This window comes from Colobus angolensis, unplaced genomic scaffold (genome assembly GCF_000951035.1).
Source record: "Colobus angolensis palliatus isolate OR3802 unplaced genomic scaffold, Cang.pa_1.0 Scaffold10, whole genome shotgun sequence".
Lineage (NCBI taxonomy): Eukaryota > Metazoa > Chordata > Mammalia > Primates > Cercopithecidae > Colobus > Colobus angolensis.
The window spans coordinates 9,738,952-9,757,673 of record NW_012110919.1 but is presented as its reverse complement, the minus strand read 5'-3'; the positions used below and the strand labels follow the sequence as shown (position 1 = coordinate 9,757,673).

The window sequence follows — 18,722 nt, the reverse complement described above, 5'->3', positions numbered from 1 at the left end:
ACGAGCCTGGGATGTCTTACTGTTCCAGAAAACAAGGAACTATCAAATATCAAAGATCAATGGGGGAAGACATTAAAAAATACAGGAACCAACTTAGTAATTCCTAATGGCTAGAGATGGCACAATGTGAACATCAAAACAGAATGATGACTGTAACTGATCATAAATCCAATAAATAAAAAACCTCAAAATAACAGACCTAGGCAATCATCATCAATGACTGTTAGAAACATTAAATGAAAGGGCAATGTGGAACTTTGTAACAGATGGATTAAGCTTTCAACACCTAAATCAATTACTAATTTTAGCATCGTCAGAAAGACATTCTATACCTCCTGAAATGATGTAACAGGAAGGCCACAATATCATTTATTAAGTATTCTTGTGAAAGAAACTGAACGTGGATCTGACCAACCCCCTGGATCTGTGCCGTCCAATATGGTAGGCCACTAGCCACATGAGGCCATTTAAATTTAATTAAAATTAAAATATCGTTTCAGTAGGGCGCAGTGGCTCATGCCTGTAATCCTAGCACTTTGGGAGGCTGAGGCGGATGGATTACCTGAGGTCGGGAGTTCGAGACCAGCCTGACCAACATGGAGAAACCCCATCCCTACTAAAAACACAAAATTAGCCGGCTGTGGTGGCACATGCCTATAATCCCAGCTACTCAGTAGGCTGAGGCAGGAGAATTGCTTGAACCTGGGAGGTGGAGGTTGTGGTGAGCTGAGATCATACCAGCCTGGGCAAAAGAGTGAAACTCCATCTCAAAACAACAACAACAACAAAGAAAAACTGAGAGTTGCTCAGCCCCACCAGTCACCATCCAAGTATTCAATAGCTAGTGGCTACTGTAATGGATAGCACAGATATAAAAAATTTCTATCGCAGAAAGGTCTACTGCATACCCTCACTACGGATCTAACCCACTCTACAAGAAATGCAGCGAATACAGAAGCTAATTAAATGACACAAAGAAGCAACCTAACAAATCCAGAATGTTGGGAAATTCTGTAATGACCTAGTTTCTTCACCAAATAAATGGAGGGAAGAGAAACAGTTACAGTAGTAATAGCTACAGATTTGAGAGAGAAAAACAACCAAAAATCAAACCAGATATGTGGATCCTGTTTGGATCCTGATTTGAACAACATAATCATAAATGAAACATTACTGAAACTAGAGGAATTTAAACATGAATTAGATACGAATAAATTATTAATCTTATTAGGTGTGATATTGGCATTGTCACTGGAACGGCACTTATCTTTCAGAGATATATGCTACAATGCTGACTTTTTAATGTGTGAAACATGTCAAAGATTGCTTTAATATACTCCAGGAAAAAGCAAAACAAAAAAAATCAAAAGCAATTTAAGGCCGGGCGCGGTGGCTCATGCCTGTAATTGCAGCAATCTGGGAGGCCAAGGCAGGTGGCTCACTTGAGGTCAGGAGTTCGAGATCAGCTTGGCCAACATGGTGAAAACCCGTTCTCTACTAAAAATACAAAAACTAGCCAGGCATGGTGGTGGGAGCCTGTAATCCCAGCTACTCAGGAGGCTGAAGCGGGAAAACTGCTTAAACCCAGGAGGCGGAGGTTGCGAGTAAGCCGAGATTGTGCCATTGCACTTCAGCCTGGGCGATAGAGTGAGACTCTGTCGCAAAAAAAAAAAGTAATTTAAAAACCTGGAGGGTGTGGGGTGATGAAACCAGACTGGTAAAACCCTGACAACTGCGGCACATCTATGACTGGAGGGTCATTAAACTCTTCCTCCACTCTTCTACGTGTTTTAAATTTTCTGCAATAAAGCCACTGTCTAACTCTGCCTGTCATCTAAACCTACACTCCTTTGACTATTCTGCCCCTCAGTTTAGATTCGCCAACTCAATTATCCCTTAGACCATCTTTAATACTATGTCTCCTCCCCTTCTTTTAACCTAGTATCTGATCAGTCACATGCTCTTGCTGGCACCATATCATCTTGCCTTCAAACTCTGGACCAAAATTCTCCATGCTTGTCGGTTTCAGTGTGCTTCACCAAATTTTCTAAGTTCTCTTGTTGTTATTTCCTTATTCTTCAGCATGCTCCTGAAGCTATTTGTTAGGACTACTACATAAAAGGGCAATAAAATATGCATTCCAGTATTTGGTTCTATGTTAACAAAATCTTCATTTATTCAACGCTCTGTACGTTTTTGTAACAAAGCTCATTTCTAACAAACGGTTCTGAAATTCAACTTATCAACGACATCAAATGGAGAGAGAGACTTGGCTTAAGGAATCAAGAATAACTCCTCTAAGGATTTGATTTTAAAACAACAAACAGGCTGGGTGCAGTGGCTCACGCCTGTAATCCCGGCACTTTGGAAGGCTGATGCAGGTGGATCACCTGAGGTCAGGAGTTCGAGACCAGCCTGGCCAACACAACACAGTGAAACCCCGCCTCTACTAAAAATACAAAAATTAGCTGGGCATGGTGGCACGTGCCTGTAATCTCAGCTACTTAAGAGGCTGTGGCAGGAGAATCGCTTGAGCCCGGCAGGGTTGGAGGTTGCAGTGAACTGGGATCACGCCACTGCATTCCAGCCTGGATGACAAGAACAAAACTCCATCACAAACAAACAAACAAACAAAAAAAGTGACAAACAGGAGATGGAAAAGATAACCAACTAGACAAATCTTCCAGTTAGACATAGTAAGGGTAAGGAAAATGACTCTAGGAATAGCTGTCTCATACAGCATCAGCCAAATCAATGCTATGTTAGTCAATAATTTGTTCTCTGTAAACAATAATAGGTTAGTCAATAATTTGTTCTCTGTTCATTTACACCTATGCTTATTTTTTCCTTAGTTTCCTAAATTTCCCTTTTGAAAAACTGAAATGCCTCTCCCACAACAGAAAAGGTAAATTTTCATCTGAAATAAAGAAAGAAAACTGTAGTCTTAGGATCAGACTAGCTTCTGAGTTTAGGGAAGAATCACAGAAGACAAGACAGGCAAACATAAAATCAAAGTCAAAAATCTAGAGACAAAGACACAAATATAAAACCCTTCCATTGCTTTTTAAAGAAATTGTATCAAAAGTGTCTAGATATTTCCACCTTTTAAAATATTTCTTTCAAAATTCCATATAACTGGTTTTGAACTACGTTTAGCACGGACTCAAACACATGAGACATTTATTAAAAAGTTGCTTTTGCCGTAATCGCAGGCTACACTACTGACAAAACCCATAAAGTTTAGATTTTTAGTATCATTTAACAACAGAATTAAATTTATTGAACGTGCTGGAATCTGGGTGTCAACAACTAAAGACTAAAACACGGATTAGTGTTGTCAGGAGGTTATTTATACCTGTATACGGTGATTAAAATAAAACTAAAGATACCTGGTTGTGCTCAACTCTTCTTTGCTTGAGTGTTACCGGAGTCTTTGCTCTGCCCTTTAGTGGTTCTCTCTTCTCAAGCTTGAGGTCTATTTTAGAGTCTGGAAATAACATTAGAGAAACCGTTACTCTCTGAAACACTCAATAAAGGATGATGTTATCCTAATATTAATCAGGAACCCTGGTTTTAGGCACATTAAAAGGTAAGAAACAAGTCTACTGGTAATACCTCACTAGTCCAAAATTGTTTAACTGCAATTTGTCTTGAGAACTGTTTCATTATTTATCCCATTTTTGCTTATCTCCCTTACCCTTTCATCTGACAACCACTTCCTCCTACCTATTCTCCTTTCCTTTATCTGGGACTAATAGCTTTGAACATGAAGTGAATTCAAAATGCTCCCATGAAAGCTTTTCACTAAGAACAATTTAGATGTGGAAAAAGGCCACTTAAAATACATAGTTGTTACCATTGTTTTGTCCATACAGTATACTACTACTGTACAGCAAAGGTTGGCTTACTAAATTAAAATTTGGAACACAGAAGGGAAATTTTAAAAATGAAAAAACCCATATAGTGTACCAAGCTTCTATAACAATAAATGATAACTGCCATAACATTAGTAAGTACAGTATAAAAGTTTTTTTGATGTAGTTACAAAAAACCTAGGTACAACTCAGGTAAAGAATGAATCTTGTTCACAGAATACGACCAATCACAGGTCACTTGTTGTCCCATTCCTTCAAATAAAAATAACATTTCTTTGAAGAGAAGCCAATATTTATATATTACTTGTCACCATGATAGTTATTATTAACCTAACAATGCAAGGATATGTATTTTTTAATAGGCTTCAATATTCCAGTCTCCTAGTCTTAAATTCATTATCATTTGAAAATCTAGGTTTTGAAAAGACTGATTTTAGTTAACATCCCTGGCACGGCGTGGTGGCTCACGCCTGTAATCCCAGCAATTTGGAAGGCTGAGGCCGGCGGATCGCCTGAGGTCAGGAGCTCAAGACCATCCTGGCCAACATGGTGAAACCCCGTTTCTACTAAAAATACAAACATTAGCCAGGTGTGGTGGCAGGCACCTGTAATCCCAGTTACTCGGGAGGCTGAGGCAGGAGAATCGCTTGAACCCGGGAGGCGGAGGTTGCAGCGAGCCGAGATCATGCCATTGCACTCCAGCTTTGTAGATAAGAGTGAGACTTCCTCTCAAAAAAAAAAAATCCTCCTTTTTGTAGACATTTATCATGGTATAGAAAATTAGTCAGTTATTACTTCTAAAACTTCTACTACCAAAAATTTAAGTTAGATTACTTTCTTATCAAAGAGACAGAAAGGAAGTCAATTCTGAAGTTTTACATGAACTCTATGATGAACCTGTGCAAAAAAGTGGTCAAGACATCTATTATGCGTCTTGCTAACTTTCCATTGTTAATATTAGTTAGTCCAGAATCTATTTAATAGTTGCAGGTTTCCCAAAAACGAATAGTGATTTTTATCATGTTAGTTTAAACGGTTCAATATTTAGGACTAAGATTTCAAGTCTATCTCCCAACACTTCTATCAATGGACCTATCAATATATCTATGTTTGATACAACCCCCAGCAATGTAAAATTTACTTTAGGCTTTGTTAACTCAGAATTTAAGAACTAGAAAGCACAAAGTAAAAAAACCATCAGTAGTGGAGAAGAAATCAATTAAATAAGGTATCTGGTTACAGATCAATTCCTTTTAGATTCCAACAGTCAATAAAAACATGGTCCTCAAACAGAAGAAAAACCATACAATAATCAGAGTATTTTCAATCATACCACGGAAATGTCAGAGTGAGTTTCAATGATGAAATGGAAAAGGGGTATTCATATACAAATGTTTAACTTGTTGCAACTCCAAGAATAAAGCACACATAACAACATGTTTCTGGAGACCACACAACACTGTTCAAATTTAACAACTTTTATTGAATTTGCAGAAGCATTCTACAGTAATACATTTTTAAAAATCACACAGCACTCAATAGGTACATGTATACATGTACATTTCAGAAGACAACAAATAAAATTACTCTCAGAAAGTTGCAAAGAGGGACATGTATAATCTAAGAATGTGGTAATGGCCAGAGGGAGTACCCAAGAGACCATATTTTATTATGCTTAAGGGTACTATTTTCCACAATACCTCTGCAGTTAGACTCTTATCTTACAATCATAGAAATGAAAAGATGATAATACACTGCTTTATACAGACACACAGATACTGGGATATAGTATAATTTCTTACGGCTTTAAACAAATTAAATTTGCTTTTAGACTCTATATTGTTAAACTTAACTTTCCACAAAATACAATATATCATGAAAGCAAAGTAGTATTTTTTAAAAAGCCCCATTATCTGACAAAATAGATGGTGAACATGCACTATCCCAGGATATCTATTATCCAAAGAAGTGTTTCTCAAAGTGTGGTCCATGGTACTGGTCCATGAATTGGTTGCTACCAGTCAATGAAGAGATTAATTACTTGCATCAGAGTGTAAATCATTACATTGCTTTAGCTATTAATACCATTTTGCTAAAAAATAAATCCTGTCATTGACTTAAAAAGTATCTCTAGATTTAAATTATTGTGCATGCTTATCTTGCCTGTGGATAAGTAACAGTTCGTAGACTGGTAGTTTGAGTTGCATTGATCTAGACTACTATGATTGCTGTTGCAGAGATGAGTAAAAAACAAAAGTAAGAAAATATGAGCAAAAATATGGACAAGTTATGGAACATGAAAAGATACTGAGATAAAAATATCAGAAAGAACAAAATCACTGTTCTGAATGTGTAACAAATGTTTAAATCTGTCCTAGGTATAAAGGAGGATGCATATTACTCTATTAAACAGTAAAGACTCCTTATATCCTAATTAGAATTTTCTTAGTTTTGGAGAATTGTAAAAGCATATGTAAAGCAGGAAATAGAAAACAATTTGGAGACTAATACGTGATCTAGAAAGCTTTAAATTGTTTGTACCAGGTTTCCTACTTATGCAAATCTTTAAAAAAGAAAAGTAGTTCTACACAGGCAATTACTTTTATACTATAATTTGATGGGTAGAAGCTTAACATTTTATAATTAGCCCTATCTGGAAACTAAAACAACCTTAACAGAAAAGAAAATGTTGGCATAAAAGTTTGAAATATAAGATATGTGTCTTTTTGTTAATTTTACTAGTGTTTATTTCCACGCTTTTTAATTACTTTGCATACTTCTCCTCCAAATAATGTTCCACCTTTAAAGGGAGTGGAAGCCAGCTTATTCTTAGAAGTTAAATTAATTTTGCAATCTTTCAGCCAGAGGTATCGACGACCTACAGTGGAATTTCCCATAGTATGGGCAGCCATCTTCACTTCATCAAATGCAGCTTCACAAATATAAGAGGCTGCATCATATGTTTTGCTCAGAATCCCAAGTGCTTGATGGGTACGACTAGGATCTGAGCTAAGAATCTGTGCAGCTTGACTAATGTCTGCCTGCATAGCCTTAGAAACAAAGGCAGTATGGGTTGCAATCTGCAATGCTGATGCTGCGGCTTCATATGCTCTACAGAGTGCTAAGTCTAACTGTTTATGGTAAGACTCAGTGGAGGTTGCCTGAATACCTGCTGGTGGAGTGGCTTCAGAAATAAACCCTAGGATTTCATCATCTACTTTTGGAACTGATAATATCTGTGTTGCCTCCCTGGAAGACACTGGATATCTGCATGCCAGTGAAGGCAGCTGCCTGTCAACTTGCTGCCATTCTTCTTCAATTACTTTTAAAATAGATTCATGGAAGGGAAAAGATAGTTCTGAGGCATCTATTTTATCATGCTGTGACTGCTTAGACACTTCTAGACCTAAGGTAGTGAGTGAATGAGAGACAACAGTTTTGGCAAAAGACGACGGCAAAAGTTCGGATCCAGGTATGTTCTGAAATGCCACAAAGGAACCTGAATCCCTTTCCTCCACTGACTTCTCACTCAGTCTAGGGACTTTTCGTGGAGGAGACAGGAACTCAGTTTCTTGAAACTTAGATTGATCAATTCTCTTCTGTATGTTTTCTACATCCAGTGGGGGTGTAGAGTTAGAAGTTCCAGGCAAACTACCTGTCCCACCCTGGACCAACAGAGAATTGACATAATCTCTGATTGCTTGGGCAAGTGGCGGAGAAATTAGTTTTGAGTTCTCAGACTCTTCTAGTGTTTTCCTTTTACTGGAGAGAGGCGATTGATCTGAAATATGGGACCTCTCAGGACATAACAGTTGAATTCCACTTTTTTCTCTACCGCAAATATTTTCTACTATGTCTTTATAGCAAGCAGTGGTGGTTTCTTTAATCAGTGAAGGAGAAGCTGCAGCAGAGACCAACATGGCACTGTGTTCAGGCTGAGAAGATGACGAAGAACTTTTCTCTAAACACCTATTATGGCTAGACTTGCATGAAATAAACAAATTCCTTTCAGAGGCTAACTTCTGCAATTGTCCCCTGCCAGGCAAGTTTGTGGCAACAAGAGGCTCCCTAGGTAGGTCTCCCTTAGAAGTATGTACTTTCTTAGCTGACTGTAGTTCAGTACTGCCCAAAGGAGGATGGGTGGAGATTTCAGGAAAAGAAATACCCTGAAAAAATCCACCACCAGAGGCAGTAGTTCCAAGTTCAGAAAAAGGAACAAAATCCCTAGTGGACTTCACTTTCTTGTGTTCTTTCTTCTTTCCTGTAGAGGCAAAAGAGGCAGGAAGTTTAAGCATTACCTGTGTTTGAGCTGATTTTATTCTTTGCCTCTTTGCTAAAAATAGTGCTGTCAAAGGAAAAGACTCTATAATTTCATATTCTGAACTGATCTGCCAGATTTGCCCTGGTAGACACAGCTTATTGAGATATAAACAATTTGGATCAAAATAAATAACCACAAGTCATATGAATTAAAAGTTTACAAAAATCAAGTTGTACTTACAATTTTTAAAGGATATTTATTTCACGTCCTAGCCTCAAAAAATATTTAAACATCATGATCAAACTTTAAGATACTATCTAGTCTACTAAAAATGTAGTCAAAATATTTGCTTTAAAGTTGCCTTCAGGTCAGATGAACAAAAACTGTAAACAATTTAAATGCCTATCAATAGAGAATAGAGAAAATATGCCATATTTAAATGCTACTATGTATTATGAGGAATAAACAGATATGTAACTAATCGGATTAGATTTCAAAAATAAAGGAGTAAGAAAAAGCAAGTGATAAGATTTAGCATATTGTTTATATAAATTTTGTATTCTTAAAGTATAAAATAATATCATGTATTACACAGATGTGTATGTGAAATATAAAAACAAACTTGAAAGATGGGCATTGAATTAGTAGTTACTTCTGTGGAGGTGACAGGTACAGATAAGTACAAGGAACTTTGCCTTTACTTGTAATACTTTATTCTCTCAGAAAAAAGGGTTTGAAGCAAAAAAGAAAGTTAACTTGCAATTTCAGGTGACGGAAAATTACAAATTTGTACTATGTTGCTTCTTATAATTTTCAATAAAAAGTATTTAAATCAAATTACAGAATTACTCTAATGACATGAATAAAATTTGTATATCTTGCCAATATTGTTTTAAATTTTTCTTTCTTCATGGTCACTGTATTTTGAGTGTAAAAAAATTACATACATTTGATTAACATCATTTAAAATTTTACCTTCTTCATTGTCACTATATCTGTCAGAATCATTACTTCCATTCTGCCTTGTATTTTCTGCTGAAGAAGAAATTGTTGGCAGAGGAGAAGATCTTGATTCTGTTCCTTGTTCCCTCAGTTTCAATAGCTTTTTCTCATACAGCTTCCTGGTTGTTCCTGGATTAAGGCAGAACTTGCTTTAGTACTTGTATTGTTTCATTTACGGTGCAGCTCAGACACTATATTCAGCAACATTTTAAGCTATTTTCACTCTTTCTTTTTCTAAACTCAAGTTCTTAAAAATACTATATAATGCGGCCGGACATAGTGGCTCACGAATGTAAACCCACCACTTTGGGAGGCCAAGGCAGGTGCATCACTTGAGGTCAGGAGTTCGAGACCAGCCTGGCCAACATAGTGAAACTGCATCTCCACTAAAAATGCAAAAATTAGCCGGGAGTGGTGGCACACGCCTGTGATCCCAGCTATTTGGGAGGCTGAGACAGGAGAATCACTTGAAATTGGGAGGCAGAGGTTGCAGTGAGCCAAGATCACACCACTGTCCAGCAAGGAAGTGAGACACCGTCACAAACGAACAAACAAACAAACAAAGGACAGACGTGGTGGCTGATGCCTGTAATCCCAGCTCTTCCAGAGGCCAAGGCAGGTGGATCACCTGAGGTCAGCAGTTCAAGACAAGACTGTCTAACATGGTGAAACCCCATCTCCACCAAAAATACGAAAAATTAGCTGGGCCTGGTGGTGGGCGCCTGTACTCTCAGCCACTCAGGAGGCTGAGGCAGGAGAATTGCTTGAACCCAGGAGGTAGAGGCTGCAGTGAGCTGATATCGCACCACTGCATTCCACAGAACTATATAATGCACTGTTTTTATAATAGGTGGTTTTTTGGGAAATGATATTTATTTTAATAGCATGAAATACATAGTAGATTAATATAGGCCTTACTGTAGACCATCTACTGAAAAGCCATGTATGACTATTTTTGACTGAAGTCTTGCACTTGTGTATTTTCTCTACTACCACGTAATAGTACTTGCCAACATAGAAAAATCACATATAAGCGGATTGTACCTCTATGAAAAATAACTATGATTAAACTTCCACAACTCTAAGGCATTAATATGCCTGTATTCAGTTATGGGGAAAAGAAAAGTTCTATAAATCAGATTTAAATATAACAACTTCGCAGTTAAAATGACCTTTCATGGAAAATACGTATCAGAAAGCAAAACTGATTACAAATGGTTAACACATTTGAACATTAGTGACACTTTAAAACCAAAGTAGATTTTGTCTTACACTAACTGTATATCTTTCCTTAACTTCTGTAAGATGAGCAAAATGACAATGGATATTTTTTAGAAGCAACATGTGTCCAGAAGTGTTACATAAATGGCTTTAAGATGAACAGGTCATATATCAACATACAATTTAATGTAGGCTGATATTATAACACACATTTTTCAGTGTCTCCCTTTTGGAATTTCTTTTTTTTTCCCCAAGACAAGGTCTTGCTCTGTTGCCCAGGCTGCAGTGCAGTGGTGCGATCATAGCTCACTGCAACCTTCAACTTGTAGGCTCAAGCAATCCTCCCACCTTTGCTTCCTGAGTAGCTGGGACTACAAATGTGAACCGCCATGCCTGGCTAATTTTTTTTAAAAATAGAGACAAGGTTCACTATGCTGCTCTGGCTGCTCTTCAACTCCTGAGCTCAAGCAATTCCACCACCTTGGCCTCCCAAAATGTTGGGATTACAGGCATGAACTACCATGCCCAGGCTTTTTAGAACTTTAAACAAAAATTTTTTTTTAAAAGTGTTATATATCTGTTGATAATTGTATATGAATAAGCTTATGATTATTTGGAAGCAGCTTATACATTAAAACAAAATATTCTAAATCCTTATTTGCAACTATACCTATAGCAAAACCTACCAAATCTCTAGTGTCCACAATTTTATGTAACTGAGATCAAGACCAGATGCAGTGGCTCATGCCTGTAATCCTAGGACTTAGGGAGGCCTAGGTGGCAGGACTACTTGAGCCCAGGAGTTTAAGACTAGCCTAGGCAATATAGTGTGACCCCATCCCTACAAAAAATACAAAAATGAGCCAGGAATGGTGGCACGTGCCTGTGTTCCCAGCTACTTGACAGGCTGAAGTGGGACTGCTTGAGCCCAGGAGGTTGAGGCTGCAGTAAGCCATGACTGCGCCACTACACTCTAGTGTGGGCAACAGAGCAAGACCTTATCTCAAAAAAAAAAACCCATCAAAATGGAATTTTCTCATCCAGAGGTTATTGCTAAGACCCTCCAAAACTAAGGCATAATCAACACTGCAAAATCTTCATCACCTAAAAGTAATCCAACGATGGAAATCAGTGTATTTAGTTCCAGGTTTTTGTTTTTTAAGGGTATAATTATTCAATTCCAATCAAGACAGGACTTTCAAAAGGGTACTTTTAATGATACATGAAAAAGGGGCTGGGCGCAGTGGCTCACGCCTGTAATCCCAACACTCTGGGAGCCTGAGGTGGGCGGATCACCTGAGGTCAGGAGTTTGAGACCAGCCTGGCCAACATGGCGAAACCCCATCGCTACTAAAAATATAAAAATTAGCCGGGTGTGGTGGTGGGTACCTGTAATCATGGCTATTCGGGAAGCTGAGGCTAGAGAACTGCTTGAACCTGGGAAGCAGAGGTTACAGTGAGCCAAGATCATGCCATTGCACTCTAGCCTGGGCAACAAGAGCGAAACCCTGTCTCAAAAAAAAAAAGGTACTATGCTAGGAATTTAATAACCTCATTAAGAAGTCTGTCACTAACTCACTTTTTCTTTTTTCCTTTATTTATTTATTTTTTTGAGACAGGGTCTTGCTCCACTGCCTCTGGCCAAAGTACAGTAGCCATCATGGCTCACTGCAACCTTGACCCCCCTACCACCTCAAGCAATCCTCCTGCCTCAGCCTCCTAAGTAGCTGGAACAACAGACTTGTGACACCACACCCTGCTAATTTTAAAATTTTCTGCAGAGATGGGATCTCCCTACGATGCTCATGCTGGTCTTGAACTCCTGGGCACAAGCAATCCTCCCACCGTAGCCTCCCAAAGTATTGGGATTACAGGCGTGAGCTACTGTACCCGGCCACTAACTCATTTATTTGGGCAATTCTGCCCAGCTATGTTACCTCAGATTTTCCTCAATTGTCATATAAGACCCATATCTCAGGAGAAGTACGATATAAGTGGCCAGGTACGGTGGCTCATACCTGTAATCCCAGCACTTTGGGAGGCCGAGGTGGGCAGATCACGAGGTCAGGAGATGGAGACCATCCTGGCTAACACGGTGAAACCCTGTCTCTACTAAAAAATACAAAAAATTAGCCAGGTGTGGCAGTGGGCGCCTGTAGTCACAGCTCCTCAGGAGGCTGAGGCAGGAGAATGGAGTGAACCCGGGAGACAGAGCTTACAGGGAGCCGAGATTGTGCCACTGAACTCCACAGCCTGGGTGACAGAGCAAGACTACGTCCCAAAAAACCAAAAAACAAAACAAAAAGAAGTATGATATAAGCACTGTATAAAACTACCTCAACAACAGAGGTAATTTTGGAGATTATCTAATTCAATCCTCTCATTTTATTTCACTCATTTAGAGTCAAAGAAACACAGGTTCTGCTGATACAAATGATTAATGACAAACCAGTCCTTAGAACCTAAACTAACTGCTAAGCAAAAGGAGAAAATAATTTGGGGTCCTGCTTCAGAGAAAAGATACTGTATTTGAAATTTTATCCACTTACCTACAATAGGACCAGGATTCACTCCGTATTTCACAAGCTGATCCAAAAGATCTTCATTAGTGAGCTCTGTTACATCTAGATCATCTTTATCATCTTGTCTGGGTTTATCAGTTTTTTTTGTGGCTTTCTGTAAACAAAGTCCAGTAATCATTTCTATATGAATTAAAGTGTCCACTTACTAGATAATAATCTGTATAACATAAACATGCAAACTCACCAAGTTGGTTTATAGTACTATTAGGCCTTAGCAATTTGATTAAATTAAGAGCAACTCATTATTGGAGAACATTTGCTAAGTTGAACTGTAATCATACAAACCGCACAGCCAAGCAAGTAACTTAAATTTTAAAGACATTGTTGTTAAAATAGTCCGTTTTGGACTATCTAAAAGAGGTAGTAATAGCATCAAAAATGCAAAAGAACAAATAAAAGTAAAACTGACTTTGGCTAACACTTTCTTTTAAATAACTTTTTTTTTTTTTTTTTAAATGATACAGGGTCTAGCTCTGTTACCTGGGCTGGAGTACAGTGGCACTATCTCCGCTCACTGCAACCCCTACCCCCCAGGCTGAAGTGATCCTCCCACCTCAGTCTCCCAAATAGCTGGGATTACAGGTGCGCACCACCACCCCTGGCTTTTTGTATGGTTTTTTCTTTTGTAGAGATGGGGCTTTTGCCATGTTGCCCAGGCTGGTCTCAAACTCCTGGACTCAAGTGATCAGCTCACCTTAGCCTCCCACAAGTGTTAGGATTACAGGTGTAAGTAAGCCACTGCACATAGCCTAAATAACCAAAAATTGCATTTCATTTCTTAAAGCATATACCCCAATGGCAAGGGAAACAGATCAGCATGAAACTTGCAAAGTAAAGCCAGACTGGGCTTAAAAATTTTCATCTAAATGATCACAAATGCTACTTACTAACTTTTTGATAATCCTTCAAAGTTTAAATTAATCCAGGAAAGTTTAAGACTTTACCATACAGGCTTACACTTGGATATATATACAGAAATGATTTTCTTTAAATAGCATATGAGAACTTAAGAAGGCCAAATGAATACAGTTGGCTCTCCATTCTCCCAAATGAATACAGTTGGGTTCCACATTTGTGAATTCAACCAACCACAGATCAAAAATACTCGGGGGAGAAAATGACAATACAGCAATTAAAATACAAATAAAAATACAGTATAACAATTATTTACATAGCACTTACATTGTATTAGGCGTTGTAAGTAATCTAGAGACGATCTGAAGTATAAGGGAGGATGTGTGTAGGTTACTACACCACTTAAGGGACTTACTAAAGCATCCCGAGTTTGATATCCATGGCTGGGTCCTGGAATCAATTTCCACCCCAAGGATAGGAGACAGGACTGTAAACTCCTTGCAACATAGCTTTTTTAGTAGCTAGTTTATGACTTAGGAAGGAAATCTGACAGACTTCATGGTTACATTATCACCTTTGACACAGTTTAGTCACCAGATTAACTTCTGTACCACTAGTTTACTAAAAATAGTCAAAATAACTTGAAACAAACTTTGAGGGAAAATTTAAAAGTTTTAAAATTAATTTATACAAAGGCAATATTTACTGGAAAAATTATAAAATTCCAGGGTTGAACAAATAAAAAGCAAAAGAATGGATACCTTTTAAGGCTGTGGCAAACAGCCTGACAAATGCCTCAGTGACCACAGAAAAAACATCAGAGTGCCGAACAAAAAAACGGCTAAACAATGGCAACATCAAAGTAAATTTTAGGAAAAAGGCTAAAATTATCAAGTTGCATGGAATGTTCACTTTCCAATCATATTAGGGGGAAAAAAAAATCAGGCATTATTTGGCTACGTACTGGAATTCTTGTTTTTAAAAATAAAAATGTTCTGACCTCGAATTGTCAGGCTCAAAGTTTTTTTTTTTTGAGACCATGTCTTACTCTTATCCAAGCTGGAGTGCAGTGGCGCAATCTTGGCTTACCGCAACCTCCGCATCCCAGGTCCAAGTGCCTCAGCCTCCTGAGTAGCTGGGATTACAGGTGTACACCACCACGCCTGGCTAACTTCTGTATTTTGAGTAGAGATGGGTTTCAGCATGTTGGCCAGGCTGGTCTTTAACTCCTGACCTCAAATGTTATGCCTGCCTGAGCCTCCCAAAGTGTTAGGATTACGGGCGTGAACCACGGAGCCTGGCCTGAAATACTTCAAATAAAGCAAGATACGAGAAATTCTTTTTAAAAAGCTGCTAATCGCTAATCATTCTATAATCAGAAGCCAAAAAACCCTCACCAAAAAGATAGCTGCTCATAAGAACAATTATGTCAACTTGAAGAGTTACAGTGAGAGCAGGCTTTAATTCACATACACTGCACTGACCTAGACCTGTCAGGGTCAAATCTGGAAGCAACCCACACCTGTAATATCCAAATAGTTGCCTAGAGTCTAAGAGTTCTAAGACTTATTTCTTTCAAGAAAAGATTTAATCAAACTTAATCCTATGCTATTGACTTACTCAAATTTTCCAAAAAAGTGCAGTCAGGTAGTAGAGAAAAACTAAAATAATGCTTAACATAAAAATAAAATATGGAAAAACAATCAATCAGGTTCAAATTATTTGTACACAATCTCCACTACCATGAGAATGTTCAATTTACTATCAATAAAACATCCAGGAAATTCCAACTTTTCAAACCTGCCTGAGAGGTTTTCAAGAAATCTCTTTGGGCCAGGTGCAGTGGCTCATGCACCTGTAATCCCAGCACTTTGGGGGACCGAGGCAGGTGGATCACTTGAGGTCAGGAGTTCAAGATCAGCCTGGCCAACATGGCAAAATCCTGTCTCTATTAAAAATACAAAAATTAGCTGGATATGGTGGCACACGCCTGTAATCCCAGCTACTTGGGAAGCTGAGGCAGGAGAATTGCTTGAACCTGGGAGGCGTAGGTTGCAGTGAGTCTATATCGTGCCACTGCACTCCAGCGTGGGTGATAGAGCAAGACTTTGTCTCAAAAAAAATCTTAACTCTTTTTTTTTTCTTTTTCAAGGTGGAGTCTCTGTTGCTCAGGCTGGAGTGCAGTAAGCACCATCTTGCCTCGCTGCAACCTTCCACCTCCCAGGTTCAAGCAACTCTCCTGCTTCAGCCTCCTGAGTACCTGGGACTACAGGTGCACACCACCACGCCCAGCTAATTTTTGTACTTTTAGGAGAGACAGGGTTTCATCATTTTGGCCAGGCTGGTCTCAAACTCCTGAGCTCGTGATTTGCCCACCTCAGCCTTCCAAAGTGCTGGGATTACATGCGTGAGCCACAGCACCCAGCCCAAAATCTTAACTCTTATTAACCACTATTTTGGAAAGGTCTTACCCATTTCTGATTCTTTACCTCGGGCCAGAGAATCTGTTTGCAATGTGTAGCCCAGGTGATCTGGATGCAGCATTGAGGCAAGCAACAGAAAGCAGGAGCACTATCATCCTTATATTTTTATTCCAAGCATCTAAAAATTTCTTACAAGACTGCTACAGGAATAGTCCCCAATAAATGTTTTGTCAAATCCGGGGAAAGAAAAAGTAATTTACTTTTGAAAATCCATTTCTTATCAGAAATAGCAGGCCTATCAAATCTAAGTAGAAAACCAATTCTTGGTTGGGTGCAGCAGCTCACGTCTGCAATTCCAGCACTTTGGGAGGCTGACGAAGGAGGATCAATTGAGGTCAGGAGTTTGAAACCAGCCTGGCCAACATGGTGAAACCCCATCTCTAATAAAAATAGAAAAATTAGTCAGGTGTGACGGCACACGCCTATAGTCCTAGCTACTTGGGAGGCTGAGGCTGGAGAATCACTTGAACTCCACAGGCGGAGATTGCAGTGAGCCAAGATTGCATCACTGCACTCCAGCCTGGGTGATAAGGCCAGACTTTGCAGAGAAAGAAAGAAAAGCAAGAAAAGCAAGCAAGCAAGCAAGAACGAACGAACGAAAAAGAGAAAGAAAATCAATTATCTTATATTTCCTTCAAACATAATGAAAAACTTTAGCTGAACAAACATATCTTAAATAAGTGACCAACAAACCTACACAAGGTAAGTCAGATAGATGAAAACCAAAAATGTGATTTTTTTTTTTTCTGAGATGTAGTCTCACTCTGTTGCCCAGGCTAGAGTGCAGTGGCATGGCCTCCACCTCCCAGGTTCAAGTGATTCTCCTGCCTCAGCCTCCCAAGCAGCTGGAATTACAAGTGCGCACCACCACGCCTGGCTAATTTTTGTATTTTCTAATTTAGAAGAGACAGGGTTTCACCACGTTGGCCAGGCTGGTCTCAAACTCCTGCCCTCAGGTGATCCACCTGCCTCGGCCTCCCAAAGTCCTGGGATTACAGGTGTGAGCCACCATGCACGGCCAAACATGTGATTTTTAATCTGTCAGGAAAAAAGTTCCAGAAAAGTGATGTCATTTTATAAATCCCAGATTTAATAAGGATAAAAAATTAGGAGGCAGTGTGCTGCACATGATTAGCAGTTTCAGTCAGGAAAAAGGAAGCATTAGTTGCATTAAATTCTGCCTCCAGAAAACTTTGTTCCTTTAAGTAGATCACTTAAGAGTTTCACTCAAAAATAATGAGTACCTACTACGCCACCTGATTATCTCTAATGTATTTTTCAACTTTAAAACCCAACAGTTCTATTATATCACCTATGAGCTACTGTAATACCTTTAATCTCTACCTCTAGTATAAAGATGCTGAACCATAACATTTTAAGAGATTATATCGGGCACTTATTATATATCATGTACTGAGTTGTGTTCCAAGTGTCTTTGCATTAACTTACCGAATCCAAAAAATCTATGGAATAAGATACTAATATCTCCATCTGACAACTCAGAAAACTGAGGTTCAAGTATGTACTTCAGTAATTCAGGAAATCTGCATACTTATACACGTCACTTTCAGGTATCTACCTTGTTTCCTGAAATTATATTTTAGTAACTTTGCATTGTATTGCCCTAACATTAAAGACAAAAATTCAGAAATCATTTCTTGTAATAGGTATTAATTACTAAGCACTAGACACTTCACATATGCAACGCCATGTACTCCTCAATCTGATTAAGTAGCTATTAGATTATTCCTCTATTTCAGGTGAAAATACAGGATCTTAGATTAAGACACTGTTCAGTGTCATATGAATAAGGGGCAGACCTGGAATTTGAATCTATAACTCTATGATTCACAAGTCTGTAAACTTAACACCTTATTATACAGTGGTGGTCAATTTGTGATTTAATTAACATTTCCTATTGGTAGCATACTTTTTATTGTTCTTTTCCAAGTCTTCAAATATTTCCTATTGATAATTCGTAATTTGGCCAGGAGCAGTAGCTCACACCTACAATCCCAACGCTTTGGGAGGCCTAAGCGGGAGGATCCCTTGAGGCCTGGAGTTCAAGATCGGGCTGGTCAACATAGTGAGACTATCTCTATAAAAATTTTAAAAATTAGTTAGGCATGGTGGCACACACCTGTAGTCCCAGCTATTTTGGAGGCTTGAGCCCAGGAGTTCAAGGCTGCAGTGAGCTACGATCACACCACACAGATGGGCGTGGTGTCTTATGCCTGTAATCCCAGCACTTTAGGAGGCTAAGGAAGGCAGATCACAAAGTCAGAAAGGAGTTTGAGACCAGCCTGACCAACGTGGTGAAACCACCTCTACCAAAAACACAAAAATTAGCTAGGCATGGTGGTGCACGCCTGTAATCCCAGCTACTCAGGAGGCTGAGGCAGGAGAATCACTTGAACCCGGGAGGCAGAGGTTGCAGTGAGCC

General features: G+C 38.8%; 1 protein-coding gene across 1 annotated transcript in view; it reads right to left on the bottom strand.

Moving 5' to 3' along the window:
- Positions 1 to 5,332: 5,332 nt before the first annotated feature.
- TMPO (thymopoietin) overlaps positions 5,333 to 18,722 on the bottom strand; it is a 19,461-nt gene continuing 6,071 nt past the window's right edge. The window contains exons 2-4 of the mRNA XM_011934369.1: positions 12,909 to 13,035; positions 9,112 to 9,267; positions 5,333 to 8,136 (exon numbers count right to left, since the gene is read on the bottom strand). Of these exons, the coding sequence (XP_011789759.1) occupies positions 6,614 to 8,136; positions 9,112 to 9,267; positions 12,909 to 13,035 (1,806 nt within the window). The 3' untranslated portion in view covers positions 5,333 to 6,613. The remainder of the gene's footprint in view (positions 8,137 to 9,111; positions 9,268 to 12,908; positions 13,036 to 18,722) is intronic.